Source organism: Hyaena hyaena, unplaced genomic scaffold (assembly GCF_003009895.1).
Source record: "Hyaena hyaena isolate Hyena2069 unplaced genomic scaffold, ASM300989v1 scaffold_796, whole genome shotgun sequence".
Lineage (NCBI taxonomy): Eukaryota > Metazoa > Chordata > Mammalia > Carnivora > Hyaenidae > Hyaena > Hyaena hyaena.
Window position 1 is genome coordinate 764,842 of NW_024081429.1, and position 19,454 is coordinate 784,295.

The 19,454-nt window shown below is 43.8% G+C and overlaps 1 protein-coding gene across 1 annotated transcript in view; it reads left to right on the forward strand.

Moving 5' to 3' along the window:
- AGPAT5 (1-acylglycerol-3-phosphate O-acyltransferase 5) overlaps positions 1 to 19,247 on the forward strand; it is a 54,256-nt gene extending 35,009 nt beyond the window's left edge. The window contains exons 6-8 of the mRNA XM_039219174.1: positions 9,493 to 9,654; positions 14,291 to 14,414; positions 16,686 to 19,247. Of these exons, the coding sequence (XP_039075105.1) occupies positions 9,493 to 9,654; positions 14,291 to 14,414; positions 16,686 to 16,911 (512 nt within the window). The 3' untranslated portion in view covers positions 16,912 to 19,247. The remainder of the gene's footprint in view (positions 1 to 9,492; positions 9,655 to 14,290; positions 14,415 to 16,685) is intronic.
- The last annotated feature ends 207 nt before the right edge of the window (positions 19,248 to 19,454 follow it).

Here is a 19,454-nt window from a genome sequence, read left to right on the forward strand (position 1 = left end):
ACAACTACACTTGTCATAATGAGCACCAGGTGATGTGTGAAAGTGTTGAGGCACTGTAATATACACCTGAAACTAATATAACACAGTGTGTTAACCAACTGAAATTAAAATAAAAACCTAAAAATAACAAGCTATCTCAAGGGAAAACAAAACATTAAAACATGCTAATGAAAGCATATTCTGTAACAGAACTCACAGATAGATGGCTTTTTTTTTTAAAAGAGAGTTTTATGTTCAGAAGTGTTTAGAGAATGTTGCATTTTCTTTCCTTCCCTTGGGGAGGTACAGTTCACATTTGTGTATTAGTCTCATAAAAGTGCTATTGTAAAGATGTCTGATTTTGTTTATAGTGCTGGGGTTTTTTTAATGTTTACTTTTTTTTTTTTAATGTTTTTTTTATTTATTTCTAGGAGAAAGAGACAGTGTGAGCAGGGGAGGGTCAGAGAGAGAGGGAGCTACAGACTGAAACAGGCTCCAGGCTCTGAGCTGGCAGTCAGCACAGAGCCCGACGCGGGGCTCGAACCCACGAACCGCGAGATCATGACCTAAGCGAAAGTCGGACGTTTAACCTACTAAGCCACCCAGGCGCCCTAATGTTTACTTATTTTTGAGATAGAGACAGAGCATGAGCAGAGGAGAGGCAGAGAGAGAGGAAGACACAGAATCCGAAGCAGGCTATCAGCATAGAACCCCTGCACGGGGCTCGAACTCATGAACCATGAGATAAGCTGAGCCGAAGTCGGACGCTCAACAGACTGAGCCACCCAGATGCCCCTACTGAACTGTTTTCTAATTTTCATATTTTAGAAAACAGTGCTCTAAAATTACTGAACAAAATTTGGGATTTTCATGGGGTAGATTCTTAGAGTTGCAGAAAATTCTGTCTCTCTAAAATTATTCCTTCTCTAAAGATTCTCGATGACTGAATTCTGACTTCAACAAAATGTATATTTTACTCTGAAACTTAAAATAGCTTATAGATGAGTCAGTGGTGGGATTCTTTTTGTGTGTGTATTGAGGGGGGAATTCTTGATTAACTTGAGTATAGACCTTAAACTATACAAATGTTCAACTACTCTTCCGTTTAGGATAGCCATTTTAATTCTGTTCTGGAACTAGTTTTGGATTAGATAAGGTGAAAGGAAAATAATAAATGGGGGCGGGGGGGACTTTTTCTCTTGCTACTTTTCATGTATAATGTAAAATTTGACATATTTCATTGTTACTAAATAATCGACTTCATCTTGAAACACTTGTGTTTTTGATGAGTGGAACAGAGCTGGCCTTGGGAGTTAGAGTGCTTTAGATGCTAGGCTCTGCTGGTTTTGGTTTTAAAACAGCACAATATTCTACCCTTAAATATTAACAAATTTTATTGAATTTCTAATATATAACACATTCCACTAAGGTGGTGGAACTAAGTCTGATGTTTTCTAGGAGTTTATAATTTAATAGAAGAAATGAAACAGGATTGTATTCATGGTCGATTGACATGTAACAAATTACCCCAAGCCCTCGCTTCTTCAAACAATAAACACTTATTATCTCACAGTTGATGGGGGCGGGAGTCCTGCCATAGTCTAGCCCGGAGACTGTTACAGGCTTCAGTCATTTCAGCACACACACACACCCCCCCCCGCCCAGGATCTGGTAAAAGCCCACTCATGTGCCTGTTGACAGGCCTCAGGTCCTCACTGGCCATTGGCTGGAGAGTCTGTTTCTTGTCACTTGGGTCTCTCCACTGAGCTCCTCAGGACGTGGCCGCTCACTCACCTCGATCACCGGAGCAGAGAGGGGTTGGGGAGAACGTGGAGGAGGTAGGATGGTAAGAGCGTGGAGTAGGGTTAGCAAGTCAGAAGCCACAGTCTTCCTGTAGCCGAATTTTGGGAGTAACGTCTCATCATTTTGCCATATTTTGTTAGAAGCACATCACTGGGTCCAGCCCACACTTCAAGGGAAGTACGTGGGAGTGTGACTGCTAGGAGGTGGGGACAGCGGGGGACCATTTTAGAGGCTGCCTCCCTCAGTGATGTTGAAATAAGATTTTTACACAGTTACATCATACCAGAGTAAGGTAAGGATGAGCAGTGTACACTGTAGGTTAAATTACTTCCAGATGTGGATTCAGCAAGGCTGCATGGAGGAGGAAACACTTGGGTTGGGCTGTGAAGAATTTCAGTAGGTAGAGTGGAGGAAGGGCTGGCCTTGGGTGGCAAGGAATGGGTGCACGAGGCGGAGAAGGGGGCTCTCCTCCCGAAAGAGCAGCGAGTACGGGGAGAAACTGTACTGTTGGTCACACGGGGAGGTCCTGCCCCGGACTCCGCAAGAGGAGCCCAGCTGAGGAGCAGGGATCCCCTCCAAACCCTGCAGCCTGCTCTTTTCCAACAGGCTTGCCCCTTGGAATGTGTGATGGGTGACGTCCTTCGTTTTAAATATGTTATGACAGACATAGCCCCAGACATTTTATTATATCTTGTCCCTGGGCAAATCTCCATGTGTTGAGGTAGAGTAAGTTTGCATGATAGAATGAGTATAACCCCGGATGACTGTGTGTGGGTGAAGAGTAACGTAGAATTCTTGTGTGGTGTAGTGTTCAAGGACTTCTGACTTCCTTTGTAAAATTTACCTGGGTGTGTGTGTGTGTTCCTCTTTGAATTGTGCCATACTGTTGGGTAAAACTAATGTTGATGTGGAAATAGATTTATTTACTGTGTAATAATTATTCAGAGTTGTAATCTCAGTCTGAGTTTTTGGGCCTTTGCTAATCCCCTTGGCCGCCGTGACAAGACAGCACGCTGGGGGCTTAGACCCTGATTTTCTCACACTTCTGAAGCCTGGATGTTTAAGATCAAGGTGCCCGCAGGGTTGGCTTCGGTGAGACTTCTCTTCCTAACTTACAGATAGCCACCTTCTTGCCGTGTCTTCAGGTGGCCGCCTCTATGCTCGCAGGGAGGTTTCTTTCTAGGAGGGGACTGGTCCTATGGGATCAGGGCCCCACACGTGCGACCTCATTTCACCTTAATTACCTCCCACAGGTCTGTCTTGAAATACAGTCACACTGGGGCTAGGAGTTCCAAGTGACGGGGGCGGGGAGTGGCCGAGATAATTTCAATCCATACAGGGTCTCCACTCCCCTTTCTGTATGGAATTATATTTAATACTGATGTTTCTTACCTCCGTATTTTTAAAACAATTTAAGATGAATAGTTAACTTGTATCTTACAATCTTACTGAGATGACTGTTTAATATAGCTCCTAGAAGTTACTTCTTTCTTAAAAATCTACACTAATTTTGTAATGCTAGATCAAGCATTTTTAGGTAATTCTTAAAATAGTGTAATAATGACATATACCTTTTAAAATCTGATAACACCCCACTCACCTATAATAGATCAATTATTGGTCTGTCATTTTTCTGGGAGTTGTAGATCTTTCTCAAAGTTACCAAAAGGGGAGGGGGGGAATGAATTATTTGTCCTATAGATACAGTTTTTAATTGCTGACTGTTCTTCCTTTAAAATCTACAACTGGAGAAAGTTGCTATCAATTAGAACTATGTTTTCTTGTGACTGTAAAGATCATCATTTCCCACCATATACAAAAGAAACTGATTTGTGAACTGTGCATCTAAAAGAAAGCATTTCCTGTTTTCTTCCCTCTTAAGTCATAACTAATTGAGATTACTTAAAAATAAAAATGAAGGGCACCTGGGTGGTTCAGTAGATCGAGCATCTGACTCTTGATTTTGTCTTAGACCTTGATCTCACATTTTGTGAGTTCGAGCCCCGTGCCAATCTGTGTGCTGATAGCACAGAGCCTGCTTGGGATTCTGTCTCTCCCTCTCTCTACCCTTCCTTGTTCATGTTGTCTCTTAATAAATAAATTTAAAAACTTTAAAAAATTGAAAGAACTTGTTTATCTGTGAAGCTAATTTTTCTTAAAGATGAAAATAGTACTTGTCAGTCTATAATATTTAAAACATTATTAATATTGTTCCAAAAGTAACTTTCTTTGAACCTGACTTAAAAAATAAGTAGAAAAACAAACCAAAACCAACCTCTTTAGTTTAGACTTTTTAAAAATGTGGTATGTGCTCACGTGTTTAAATAGTTACTCCTTCGGTTCCTCTTCTGTTTTCTGTCAGCAGTTACACTGGCTGGCTTACGAAGTATGGGTGGTGGGTGTGGTGTGTCTGTCTTAACTCTAAATATTTTAAGGTTCTGGTTTCCTAGAAGTGTTTTCCTTCGAAAATGTGTTCACCACTAACTATGTCCTTCGGATATTAGTTGTGTTATTGAAGATGATGTCTGTGCTACAGTGTCATGAATTCTTAATAATATTTACTTCAAAAGTTGTCATGATAATGCTTTCTAAATTGCTTTCTCACTTCAAACCAAATGTTAGTTATTTCTTTAAAGCAGACTTATTCATATTTCTAAATGATTTAGTCAAGATTTTGTTTTTAGTTACAATCCCTCCGAGACAGAAATTAAGATTTGAAGAGGTCTAAAATACAGGTAGAGTCCCCAAGAAGCTATTAAATGTCAATTAAGAAAGGTATATGTTGGGGGCTGCTCAATTTTCTAATAGTTAATTAGGGAAAAGATAATTTTATTTTCAGAATGGCTAACTTGGAACTTGTCATTTAAAAATCCGTGGTGAAACATTTAGTAAGAAAAGCTTCAACATAATACATAAAGTTGACAGTATTATGTAATTGTATTCTAAATATAAGTGAAATGATATCATAGGTAGAAGTGAGCATTCTCTAATTATGTTTCTAAGATGTTTGTTTTGCTGCGTGATCAATTAGATGAATTTAAATCCAACAAACTGGTCACGGAGTGACCTCTTCCTCCTCCAACCTCCCCGCCAGTTCATTTCCGCGTCAGTCTGATCCCGTACTGCTGTCTCGTGTTGTCAGCTCGGCATTCATCTTTGCAGTGATTTGTGGGTGTAGACAGCTGCCTCTTCCCAGTAAGGCGACGGAACAAATCTCAGGGGCCTTGATTACTGTTGAATGAAGGGTCACAGATGGCTCAGGATATAAAAACCAAAGAGAAGCTCATTGAAGACCAGGCTCAAGACCTCTCTGGGCAGTGCATCCCCACTCTAGAATTTCTTCTTCTTAGATGCGAGGCATTTTTGAAAAAGAATAGGGATGGGTAAGAGGAGTGAGAAAGCTTTCACATTTACAGCAGTCCTCAGAGTGAAACAGCAGGTTCACTCTGCATATCAACTTCCCCGTCTGCAGGTTCACTCTGCGTATCTACTTCCCCATCAGCCCTGAAGTGAAACTGTATTTCATTCTCAGCCTGTGGCCCACCCTCCCCTGTTTCTAGAACGTGGTTCCAACTGGTACCTGGGTCAGGTCACAGCCTTGGGGTGACAGCAGCAGAGAGCCGTGCGGGTAGCCCCACGTGTTCTGAGGGGGACCAAGCCCCCCGGATAATGCTCCTGGGTGTGGCTTGGCACATCGCAGTCGTTCAGTCACTTGGAGAGATTGTGTTTACCTCTTCTTTCTTGAGCTACGTCCCGCCCGCACTGGTGCTCTGGGCTGAAAGGTGTCCGCAGTGTGTGCGTGCGTGTGCACGCACACCCCCAGCTCTCCCGCTTGGCCGTGCTCCTTCTGTCTGTGCTACAGCCTCATCCGTGTCTTCGGGGGCAGAAGTCTGGTTACTCCTTTTCCTTTTTTACCACATTCCATATGCTGCTGAATCAATGTACGTTTGGTTCTTGTAACATCACTTGACTGCATTTTCTCCAGTTCACACTGCTTCAGTCCTAATTGAGTGCCTCGTTGCCTATGACTTATGCCCCAAAGTATTTCAGAAACCTAATGTTTTCCTTAGCACCTAGATTACATCTCCCCTTTGGCCTGAAGTCCGTGGAGTCCCACAGGCTGGTGAGGTACGTCCGTCTGTCACTGTGAGGCTCTTCTCACGTGATGCCATTGTCCCTCCGGGTCCTGATCCTCACGTGCTTGGTACCTGTGTTCCACAGGCCTTCTGGACCCCAACTTCTTGTCGTAGGTCTGCCTCTCCCTGCTCCGTATGCTCTGTGCTTCCCTCTTGGCTTCTCTCCAGGCTCCTCTTTTACCTGGAGCTTTCACCCATCAGATATGACTGATTGAAAAACTCTAAGTATGAGTAATATTTTTGTATTCTGGGAGTACTTTGTATCTCTTCTAGAACAGGACATTCTACCATGTACTATAGGCTCCCTCCTTACGTTTATTTTATTGCCTCATTAATCTTTAACCTACATGCTTATAGTGTTAGATTAGTATCTTGGTAATAGATACTAAATAGGAAAAGTACTGAACAAGACATTAGAAGGTCTTGCTAGCTAGCTATGTGACTTTGAGCAAGTCATTTTACCTCTCTGAGCTGTAGTTAAATTAATTTCTGGGAGTCAAGTGAGATGATGATATATATTTATCATGTAAAATGCCATGTAGGATCAATAAAGGTGTTCTGTCCAGCGTGTTTATCATTCACTTATAACATTTCTAAAACATAATACAGCACAGTATGAGTTATGTCAGCCACCACCATCGTGGCCCACAGGGAGAAGCTGGTTCACGGGGTGAAGTGGCCTACTGGTATACCGAGTGGAAGTTCAGGAGTTCTGCATATGGAAACCGGGCAAAGCAGAGACAAAAAGAGAGACTAGGTATTGACCAAGAAGAATTAGCTTAATTAATTACCATTTTCCTGTGTTTAGGGCTCAGGGTTTTTGTGCAGTTCTCTGGAGGCAGAGGCAGAGCTCAGGACAGGGGCTCAGGCCTCGGCAGGTAACTGTGTGTGCCTGTTTTGGGATGGCTCTCTCCGTCTCTCTTGAAATTCTGATTGGACTCTGCATTGTTATGATTAAGTTGGTTTTATAATAATGGCCCAGGCTTTTGGGGTAGTGAGTGCCCTCCTCCCTGTTTAGAGCTAGAGTTGAAGGCCACTTGGTCAGAGGTTGTCAACCATTCCTTACATGGACTGTAGGAGTTCATGGGCTCAGACTTAGGATTGTGAAGTGACTTCTGATCTTCAGAGAAGGGCCAATGTGTATTTGTTGTCATGGTGAGGGCGTCCGTGTTATTCTAAGCCTTAGAAAGTCCCCCACTGCAGGTTAGTGTGTGCGGGAGAAAACCATCAACGGTGTGTTAGGAAGTGTGTGCCGGAGAGAATTATTGATCGTGTGTTAGGAAGTGTGTGCGGGAGAGAAGCATTGACCGAGTGTTAGTGTGTGAGGGAGAGAAGCGTTGACTGTGTGTTAGGAACTGTGGTGCGGGAGAGAACCATCGACGGTGTGTTAGTAAGTGTGTGCGGGAGAGAAGCGTTGACCATGTGTTAGGAAGCATGTGCGGGAGGGACGCGTCGACCGTGTGTTAGGAAGCGTGTGCGGGAGGGACGCGTCGACCGTGTGTTAGGAAGTGTGTGCAGGAGAGAAGTGGCAGCCGCTGTGTCCTCGCCTCACCCACTCTCGGAGCTTCCTCTCCTGCCGCTCCATGGAAAGTGCTCGTCCAATAACACGTAGTCTAGTCTGGCCACATAGCCCCTGTCCTCTCCGCATCTCTCGGTGGCCTCTGGGAGGTTTTCTTCTCAGGGCCTCTGTGCCAGCCCCGTCTCTCCTTGTTCCCCTCCCTCACTGGCTCTTCTGCCTTAAGAGCTGGACAAGAAAAGTGGGGATACTCGGGGTGTGCCCTGGACTAGCAAACGTGCCCCGTGCGTTCCTCGGTGAGAAGGCTTTTCGTTCTTTTCACATAGTAGTAGTGGGCATTTCTTACTCATCTGTCACAAAGCTGATATTCTCACGCCTTCCTATGACTTATTTTTTTTGAAATATTATTTTTCTGTCTTCCTGTCTTCTTACTGACTGGAGTCTTGTAGTTCTCACTGAGTAAATACAACAGGGCGATTTTCTGGAACTCTGAACTTAATATTGGATGAGCTCCAATAGTGAAGAAGGAAGTATTAACTAATTTAATTGACAAATAGATATTTCCCAGCCTGGTATACTATTCAGATTTTTGGTATAAGTTCGTGAATAAATTAAGCTGCTACTGCCCCAGGGACTTAAGTCAGAAATGTGGTTGTGGGAATCTTTTTCTTTCCCACACCGCTTCACATTTTAAAAATTCTTCTGCGGGAAGATCCCAACATACTATAGCTGGTCTTCTTTATGCAGCTTATTTTCCCTGGAGAGAGTCAGGAGAAAACCCAAGTCAAATCTTGTCTGTCTGTGTTCGTGTCGCTTCAGAGAGCTACTCTCTCCTGTTAAATGTCAGTACGTGCTCTAATCAAGAGAAAGAGGGGCAGTGGGAAGTAGGAGGGGGGGAACGAATTCTCAATACTGGTCGCACACTCATGGGCCGATTAATTCCTCCGTATGAATCGCAGTGTTTTCTCCATTACAGAAACTTTGAAACATGTATACAATATATATGTGTGTATGTATATAATGCAAATATACCCGAGAGAATTGAAATCCTGTGTTTATACAGAAACTTACATAGCATTCACATACAGTTTATATGAATGCTCATGGCAGCATTATTTATAATAGACAGAGGCTGAAAACAACCCAAGTGTCTGTGAGCTGATGGATAGATAAAATGTGATATATCCATACAGTGGAGTATTATTCAACCATAAAAAGTAACGAAGCTCTGATGTGTACCTCAGTGTGGAGGAGCCTCGAAAACAGAATGCTAGGTGAAAGCAGCCAGACACAGAAGTCCACAGTATTGTGTGATTCCATTACGTGGTATGTCAGTCGTGGGCAAATCCAGAACGGACAGTGTCTGTAAAAGGCACGGGGAGTGTTTTTGGAGAGAAGAAGGTGGTCTGGAATTTGATAGTGGTGATGGCTGCACAGTTTTGCGAATATTCTTAGCACCACTGAATGGTACAATTTAAAATGATGGATTTTTTGGTATGTAAATTGTACCTCAATTTAAGAATAATTAAAAAAAAAAAGCGTTCCAAGTGTCCAGCCTCGTTTTCCACATTATACAGATCACTTTGGGTGTCGTACACAGCGGGGCTTGTATGGGTGATCCTGCACTCCCACATCCCGATTTGAAAAGAAATGAAATTGAATCATGGACTAGGAGTTAGAAATCATGAACTGGGTTCCTGAATCCTAAGTGACCACGGGCAGGATTCTCTCACCTTTAATTGTGTTGCCAGAAATGAGGGTGAGAATACCCACCCTTGTCAGGGTTTACCAGATTGAAGGGTTTCTGGTTTTCTGACAGCTTTCCAAAGTATCTCGTACATGTAGGTGTTGCATAAATACATATTAAATGAATGTTTGATTTGAAGAGATCAAGTCATGAGAGTACTTTCTAAAACCTCCAACCCTGTAGGTATGAGATTATGGCTTTAATATAGTATGGTCTGTTTAGTCTTGGAAATTTAAAAACGATTTGGATATTCTGCTGCTAAGATGTTCTGTAACTAATTGATGGCCACACTGACTCAACTTCTTTTTTAGGCCTTGCAGTATTAAAACATGTGCTGACACCAAGAATAAAGGCAACTCATGTTGCTTTTGATTCTTTGAAGAATTATTTGGATGCAATATATGATGTGACAGTGGCTTTTGAAGGGACTGTTGACGATAAAGGGCAGCGGAAAGAAGCCCCATCCATGGCTGGTGAGTTTCTCTTTTCAGGGGAAGCCTACATTTGTGAATATGTAATTATTCTCTTTGACCGGTAAGTGTGCTTCATAGCATTTACTTGATGTATTTTCTGAGTATATACATGATGTATCTTTCAAGTACATTTTATTAATCCGTAACGGTTTGAATTTCACGAGTCCTGCTACATTTGGTATTTCCTGGTTGCCACAGGAGTCCTTTGGACTTGCCCATTATCGTTAACTCAGCCTCTTTCTACGCAAAGTTCACACGTAAAAATGGAAGGGTACGTAAATCACAGGAGGGAGTGATGGGGAGAGTGTGACCTAGCGGTCCGGAGGCGTGCACCGATGGTCCGCTTCATCTTTATATGCACTTTTATAGAATACTTGGGAAATTTAGTATCATTGGCAAGAAGAAGAACAGTTAAATGGGACTTCTTTTTTCAAACCTGTGCTAGGTTTCAAAGATTTTTAGCTATTGTCTATGTGTCCGTCAGATATAAAAAGAAAAATAGAATTTTGGTTAAACATAAACAGAGACACTCTTGCCTATTAGAGAAATTGAAATATGGGAAGAAGTCGGCACCCAAGGAAGTGCGTGGACCTGCCGTCCGAGCTCTGAACCCGAGATAGGACACCGGGCATTTTATTTCACGTTGGTGGCTGGTGAAGGTCGAAATCGCGGGCCTGGCAGAGTGTGTCAGTGGGACCTCGTGAAGGTCAATGTCCTAGTGTGTCCAGGAGACAGCAGCTCCCGGAGCAGGAGGCCTGGAGAGGAGACGGACAGGCGGGGCCTGTACATGACGTGTGGTGGTTCTGTACCCCTTCCCAACTGGAGGAGAGGCGCTGAGACCGCTCACAGGGGCGTCGTCTACATTCCCGCAGCCCCCCCTTCCCCCCCCGCCCCGCTTCCTCTACTGCATACACGTTAGCCGACAGCAACTTTGTGTTTTCCTTACAAATTGTCTCTTCTCCAGAAAGTTGGCTTTTCTATCACACCCAGAAGCCATGTGGCAAATAAATCTGTTGTTTCATTCAATTAAGAGTGAATATTTCTGCAGTTTCTGCAAGGAATACACCAAAGCAAAATCAAAAGACTAAAGACAAACTGGGAAAAATATTTGCAACTTATATCACAGAAAAAAGGCCTGATTTCCTGAATGCATCAAGGGCTTCTACAAATTGGTGAGCAGGTGGTCAGTAACTCAGCAGTAGTTCACAGGGAAAGCAACGTTCAGTCTCCTTCATAATAGAAGCGCACGTTAAAGTGTACAGTGTGGTCCCGTGGTTTGCTGTCAGGTGAGCAGAGCTCTCGGCGTCAGGCTCACTAACAGGCCCTGTGGGTGAAATACATCTTCTGCTCTGCCGTTAGCGGCGCAGCGCAGCCTCCCCCCCCCCCCCCCCCGCCGAGGGTGCCTGGGGGGATCGGGTGGATAAACGCGCTGCTGGGAAGTCACCCCACCGGTATACACGTCACGTGGGGTTTTAGTCGTGACTTGGGACCTGTAGCTTGAAAAACCCTGCTCTCGTTATTATGTAAATTTATTGATATCCTGCTCTGCTTATAATCTAGTGTAGATTAAGATGCACCTTAAATTTATGAAGTAAATTGGATTAGGTATAAAATTCCTATTCCCAGAATACTGCACATTCTGGGTGGTTGAGTTTAAGTAATACTAAATATAACCCGCATACATAGTGGGCTGTCACTTAATAGTCGTATTTTCTGGCCCACTTAAAAAGCGTTTCCATAGTCGCTAAATCCTGTAGTTGCTAGATGGGTCGTGTATAAGCCGTAGGCCGCCATTCTCAAGCAGCGTAGGAGTTTTCTAGCTCCCCCAGGGCCGCCTGGGATGGGGGCTGGCCGCGCGGGACCTCGGCGCCACCCTCGCCCCGGAGGCTGGCCGCAGGCGAGGGCACACCGGGTGTGGACAGACTGCGGGGGTCCCGGGCTCACAGCTCGCTGTGTGCCGTGTCTCCTCACAGGGGGTGCCCATCGGAGCCCACCCGGGCTTGCGCTTATTCACCTCTTGTCACCACGGCCAGGCTCCCCGGACGGTGCCGCCAGGCAGGGGTGAGCTGGGCCGGTCTGACTGTCATGGACTCCTTTAAAATCCTGTTTCTACAGTGGGTCATATTCTGTAATAAATCCCGAGGTTAAGGATGACATTTAATGCTCTGTTTAACCATTTAATATGATTCTAAGTAGCTTTTTTCTATTAATATTTTCCTGTGTGAAAATAAGACTTACTTGGAGGGGAAGATTACAGGCAACCCGAAAGGAGGAGGGAAGCACTGCACGCGCAGGCTCGCTGCAGACAGGACCCCACTTACCGGTTCGAATGTTTGCCTCAAAACCTTCCTTCTTCTGAAGTCTATATGCTGGAGTATGTTTGTGCCTTTGGGTATTTTTTTAAAATGAGATCATTTGTGTATATTGTTTTCTTTATATCCTGCTTTTATTTGCTTAACAGGGTGTCACAAACATCTTTACATGTCAGTATATGCACTTCTGTAGTTTTTTAAAAACGCTATATGATGTCCATTGATGTGACTATGCCACAGTCAATCTCCCAGATTTCTGCTCTTGAATTTAGGTTATTGTTTTCCCCCAGAAGGAAAGGGGGGCAGGTAATAAGCCAGTCAGCCAGCAGTGTGGGAGCCTACAGTGGGCAGTAGTACCTGCCTGCGTAGACTCGTGAATGTCAGGTGAAACCAGACACATCCAAGTACCATGTACATTTTATGGCAGGACCCTAAAAGCACCGCCTGAATTTGGGAGTCTGTCTCACCGTATCAGTGCCTCTTCCCTCCTCAGCTGAGGTCTCAGGAAAGTCACTGCTGTCACTCCCTGGGCACTGTGGTTACAAGCATTCCATTTCTGACTTGTGGAGTACGCTCACTTTTTCCTTACGGTCTGTAGCTCTGTACCAAGTCCACGGGATTACTCTTTGATTATGGAGATGGTGGTGGCGTGGATTGTTAGATAGAGGCAGGAAAATGGGTGTCAGGGTCTGCATTCTCATGTACCAGAAATATAGGTAAGAGGGCCACCTGAGAAGTGATGGGTGAAAGAAAAGTGACCGTTGCAAACATGTGGGGCATACTGTGTGCTGGACGCTGCTCCACGGCTCGAGCACTCCTCACGGTTACCCTGTCAAGCAGGTGTTGTCCCAGGGTCTCTGTTTTGCAGACTGGGGAACAGGCCTGGAGAGCTCACACAGCTGCCCAGGGCTGGCCAGGGGTGGAAAACCGGGCTGGCTGCCTCAGTGGCCGTGCTCGTAACCGCTGCACGCTTCTGCTCCAGAATTCCTCGTAAGCAGTTCTTTGATGACATACGTGAAAATGGAACTTGAGGAAAATTAAGACAAAAATACTGAACAGTAAAATCTTCCTGATAGCAGTGCTTTGTGTGCATTTCTCATCAAAGCCAGTTCACTCCTGAAAGTAGATAACTGTGAAATAACTTTGATGCTGGAAATGCTGCATGTTACTAAGGATAGCAGTGGTTAAGAAAAAGAACAATTGTAGAGAATGCTTAGCAAAAAAGAGATGTGTGTAGAATCAAAAGAATAGAGACTTCTAAGCTTAAAGTCTTCCTTAAACCGTAGAATATACGAGTCACCATTTCTAAGAACCTTCTCTTTGAACACATTGCAACCTGAGGTAATAGGTCCCGGCCCCGTTCTTGCACACCCACCCAGGGAACATGGCCTTCTCTCAGATCTCTTAGGAATATTTCCTTGTTCTCCAAGGAATTTAAATATGTTAATAATCTCACCTCTTTGCCAAAAGCCACCTACGAAAAGGCATTTCCCAGCTCAGAGTTCTTTTTTGTCTTTAAATAAATTCTGGCCTCATCCCTTGTGCAGCCAGGCCTGAATAAAGATTGTCTGCTTTGTTCACATTAGCATGGTTTAGGAATTCTAGTTAGGAGCTCATAGCTCTTCCACAAAAGGGATGTTGGACCTTAGGCCGAGTGTACCACGTGAGAATACGGTAAAGGCAAGGAGAGCAGGGAGCATCAGTGAACAGAAACCAATAGCAAGTCACAGAGGGATGGAGATCTCTCTACCACGTCCGTTCAGGTGTGTGGCCATCAGGACGGGCTTACTGTGCCCAGGGAGGGCCCTGGGGATTCAGGGGATTCAGTGCCTCCGTGCCCCCAATGCTTTGGCCGAGGGAACAGACAGATCTATCTCCGCCCTCTGGGACTCGATCTAGTGGGAGCGGCAGTGACCATGTGTGGTGCCTGAGAAGCTTGGGAATAGCCAGCTGGTGGTTTCCGGCAGGTGATGAGTGAGTCTGGGGTCGCTGGCATTTAGGGGTCCCTTCAGAGGGTGGGTACGAACTTCTGAGTCCCGCTTCCTAGTCCTGAGCCACCTGTACCACTAAAGGTCACTGTACAAACAGTAACATTGGTACTGTTGACGTAAGTCAGCGACTTCAGGTAATTGCGGTATAACAGGTTCTTCCCCCTCAGCCTGAAACCTAAAACCATCAGTCTCTAATTCTTTCTTGTAACTTTTGTTTGCTAAACAAGACTCTGCTTTTTCATCATTAAAACTTTTTTTTTACCTCGTTTTCAGTTTTCTTAGAAGCAAGAGTTCTAAAACAATAAAAAATGAAATATTTTTGTTTCTTGTTAGAATTTCTCTGCAAAGAATGTCCAAAAATTCACATTCACATTGACCGTATAGACAGAAAAGACGTTCCGGAAGAACAAGCATGTATGAGAAGGTGGCTTCACGAGCGCTTTGAAATAAAAGACAAGTGAGTAACACCAGTTCTTGCACTTGAAAACCTTGTGGGGTTTGCCTCAATTTCACTATAGTAAATAAACGGTTTGAAACTAACAGTCTTTTTATGTTAAGAATACTTTTTTATAAACTCAAGTCCAGTCTGTTCATGTTTGAAGCCTCACCGGTACAAAGTCCTACAAGAGAACATATTATAGGAGACCTCTGTTTGCATTCCTGGTATTTCCTAGACAGTGTTGGGGGCGGGGCGGGGGGGTATAAATTAGATCTCACACACACACACACACACACACACACACACACACACACACCCCTGCATTCCCACGTCAGACAGTCGTCGTGTGGCTGGGGGCCAGCTGGCGTGCCCGCGGTGCCCGGGAAGCGAGGCCGCGGGATAGAAGGTTTAGTCTGCTCTACGTGTGGAAATGACACGGGTGTACTGCTTCGGAGAGGGAGGGCCGGGTGCCGTTTTTCTGACCAGAATGTCTTTTTGCTGTTAGTATTTTGGGGGCTGTGCAGCTTCCAGGGTTGACCTTGTGTTGGTCCATGCTCGTAACATCACTTGGAGCAAACAGTGCTGACCCTTGCTGAGCGTTCCCTGTAAGCAAACTGCGGGTGTGTTTAGATGCCTCCTGGGTGAGCACAGCTTAGAGTCAGGCTGAGGGAGGGAGTGGGGTGTGCCGGAAGACACAGGTACCCCGGGAATAAAGTACACTAGGGCCCCTTTGATATTTTAATATAAATCTAGTTTTAAATGTTTGTTTATTTTTGGGAGAAAGAAACAAAAAGCAAACAGGGGAGATGCAGAGAGAGAGGGAGACAGAATCTGAAGCAGGCTACAGGCTCTGAGCTGTCAGCACAGAGCTCAACACGGGGCTCGAACCCATGAACTGTGAGATCATGACCTGAGTCGAAGTCAGATGCTTAACCATCTGAGCCACCAGGCGCCTCTAATACAAATTTCTAAAGGAAAAAAATTTAGAAAATTCTTCTGTTTTTAAGAAGATAAAAAGTGCATCTCGGTTTTGATTTAATACTTAGAGATGGAATTTTCTTGGATGAAAATTTTAGGATACATTATTTACTGTTTGTTTGCTATCAATGGAAGCTTTATCCTTTCTGATACATACCCTGTTTTTTGAAAGGTACGTTTTAAACATCTCTCTTTTTTTATCCTCCTTTTGAAAAACGTGGATCCAGTAGTCATAGGATGCATCATTTACTAAAAAACCACGTTGACAAGTGTGGAGATTTTAGACTCAGAAGTAAGACTTCGAAATTGTGTGGAGAAGTTTTACCTGTGTTTCCTTCTCCTGATACGCTTTGCAGATTGCTCTGTGCCCATCCCTTGTTGTACCACAGTAAAATCGTTTCCTCCTCAGCCTCCCTGAGTGAACTCTGAGAAGTGCAGGTGATTGGAAGTGTGCTTGCATGGACAGTGAAGCTATGACGTTTATAGACAAGTAGCTGAAGTCCTGTGTTCCATTGACTGTCACTTGTACGTGACAGAATTGATTCAACCAGCCATCAAAGCCACCCACTTTGGTTGTTAAAAAGCCTGAACAAGATGTTGAATATCCAATGTATTTTGTGATAACGGCCCTCATATATACTTAGACGGAGTCTGGACATTTTGAAACGGTGATTATCTTAAGGGAATGTGTTCTAGTAGTAGAAGGACTTCCTGGGGTTTTTTTATTTGTGTTCGAGAGTTTTATGCTAAGTCTGTTCTACTAGAAGTTTATCTTTTTTAAGTAAGATAGGCACATGAATTAACTATGCTGTTTTTTCCTTCTTGTATCTGTTTTTCTAATTCCATTGCAAATAATGTGTTTTTTGGGGGAAACTCCATATATGTTATCAGGACTGCTGACCTTTTCCTTGACTTCTGGTGGAATGGGAGGGAGGTGTAGGAAGGAGGAGGAGGGATTCGGGACGTGCGATGGGTTATTCCCCAGGTGTGAGTCTGGGCATTGCAAAATTATTAAAAATTTAAAATAATTAAAAAACCAAAATCATCCCCATAAAACTAGTTGAGCCATCTTTTTAAAAATATAATACAGTTCATCTGCACTCATCATGAGCATATTAAATACATTTTTCAGGTCTGGAAACTTCAGTTAAATCAAGTCTCTGGGTATTTTCCTTATTCATCTTTATTTCCCAAGGACCTGTCATTTCTCCAGCGTGTAATAGGGGTCTAGTAGCTCTTTGTTACATTAAAACCGTAAATGACTAAACCTGAAACTTTACATTTCTTTTTTTTTTTCCATTCTGACCGTAGGTTGCTCATAGAATTTTATGATTCACTGGATCCAGAAAGAAGAAACAAATTTCCGGGGGAAAGTGTTAATTCTAAATTAAGTCTCAAGAAGACTTTACCATCGTTTTTGATCCTAAGTGGTTTGACTGCTGGTATGCTAATGACCGAGGCTGGAAGGAAACTCTATGTAAAAACGTGGATTTATGGAACCTTAATAGGGTGCTTGTGGGTTAGTATTAAAGCATAAACAAGTAGCCGTCTGCAGGCAGCGGGTTGTGCTACGTGATTTATCACTGACAGTCACACGGGACATCACATTGTTTCCTGAATTAATAAGAAGTGTAAATAAAGCCTTGTTGATTGACCATTGGATAAAATAGAATTTCTGACTAAAGCCGACATGCAGGTGATCTTGGGCAGACATACGTGATTTTCCAACTTTAGATCGAGCTGCTGGAAAGGGACACTAAGCGGTATGTGCTGTCCTCGCGTGTCAGTGAGCCAGTGTACTCTTCAGAAGACTGTTGGCATTGTGTGCTTTGGCATTGTCCTGTAACTCAGAGCGCGGCACTCATGAACATTAATTTGCAGGCTACTTCACTGTATTTGTTATTTTTAATTTTTTACAACTTGACTAGTCCAACCTGTCATCGCTGAAGTATGTAGTGTCTCGCAGTCGTGTAACATTTTGCCTTTTGCTTAATTTCTCCAAGTGGATGAAAGAAACTATTTGTGTATCAAGAAGGATACAAGGAAAAGGGCAAGAAATGTCCATGGGGAAGAAGGTGTGGTTTGCGCATGCTTTTATTGTAGTGTGTTCTTAGCTGACTTTACCTTCTATTTGCAAAGTAATTAACTTTTCTAATATTTATTAAAACGGCTTAATTTGCACACCCTGTGTTGTACACAAAGGAATAATGTGTGAAATACAAGAGTTACGTCTCGGTCGGCGCCGTGACCCTGGCCCGCTGTGGCAGAGCTGCGTTGCCCGGCGTTGTGAGGAGCAAAGCCGAGGCCGCAGCACCTGCCAGTGTCCGTGACCGGCTTTTCAGATCTTCAGGCTTCCTGTTATTTTTACATCAAAATAATCAGCGTGAACCTTGGTTGGACCTGAGTCCGCAGATTCCTGAGGTGATGGGAGCCTTCAGACGCCCGACTAGGTTTACAAGCATGTGCCTTTGGCCCATTATTGCTTTTGGGTTTAGCAGAAGTCATTTTTGTTTTGTCATCATGGGCGGTTTCCACTGCGTGTGAATTCTTTTCCGTTGGGGCCCCGGTGGCGTGCTGCTCGGGGCCTGGCACAGGACGGGCGCGGGGGGAGCACGGAGCCAGCGGCCTGTCCCGCTGCACGTGGGACTTGGCTAAGCTGTCGTGAGCCCGTCCCACCGGCTGCGGCAGAGGCGCTCGGCGGGCTCCTTCCTCAGGCCAGTGAAGCCCAGGCTCAGTCCATCAGGCCCGAGTGAATTCGTGGGGTCCCCGCTAGTTTCAGCGGGGCACACAGTTCACCCGTGTCACCTCCGAACAGGAGCTGCTTTCAGGGACCCAGTGCCACCATTCATTCCGCTTTCAGTCGCGAAGTAATCACAGTAGGCTGGGGACGAGGACCTTTGTGGGTCTGCTCGGTTTGTAAGTTCTAACTTAAACTGGACTGTTGCCTCCTAGTCCTTCAGGGTAACGTTTCTGCCTGGTGGGGTTTTGTTGTAAAATTGGGCCAGTGTCCCCAGATGAAACACCCCAACTGAACCATGATGAGCAGAATGAAAATAATGAGGAAGGGGAATTTGGTCTAACTGACTCCCCAGACCCAGAGAGCAGGCCATGGCAGACAGCACCTTTGAAGACCTGGGTAGTACGAACTGGTTTGTATACATCCACGGGTGTGTGTGTGCGCGCGCGTGCGTGTGTGTGTGTGTACGCACATGCACACAGGATATGGTTGGTCACCTTATGCATGGGGGTGTAGGGAAAACTTCTGAAAAGTGTTCTCATGCCAAATTGTCTTTTTCTCTTACCTGTAACATGAAATTTAAATCAGTCTCATGTCTTGGTTAATCCTTTTTTTAAAAAGTCCTAAAGTTAGAATTAATTTCTAATTTGACTGAAGTAAATGTGAGTTGTGTGACTGACTTTGAATATCATGGATATGCTCTAAATTTAAACTCTAAGAAGAAGTATCATGGAATAATATTGAATGTAACTGATTTGGGGAAGTTACAATTAATTGCATAAGGTCACGTTGAACACCATGTCTCTTACAACCATTCTTATATTTTCACAAAAATTCTATAAAATATGTGAGTTTCAAAATTTTGTATTAAAATATTTGGAAAACTAGAAGCTTCTTTTTAACATGTGCTGATATGACTTGAATTCTTATTTTCTGAAATGAAGAGCCCTGTATCTCTCTGTAAATCTTTTCACATATCTTAAGCCTTCCTTTTTGTTATTATTGTTGATGGGCAGCTTAGTTATTACTTAGTTTTTCTTTATAAGAATGCCATCAATGTGCATGCTTTTATGTTTTCCAGAAAAGGGTGTGTTTGGATGAAAGTAAAAGAAAAAATAAAATCTTTCACTGTCTCAGATGTCTGTGCTATTTAACATTTTGCGACCCAGAAATTCCCCGTTGGCCTCCTGTTACATTGAATAGGCGCCATGGCTGGTCCTGCATTCTGAATTCATAAAATCACGGTATTTTCTCTTAAGTATTGAACAAGTTTAAAAAAATACAGTACTCAAAATTGGGAGGCAATATATTAGTTTTGTCATATAAACTCATCTACATATTTT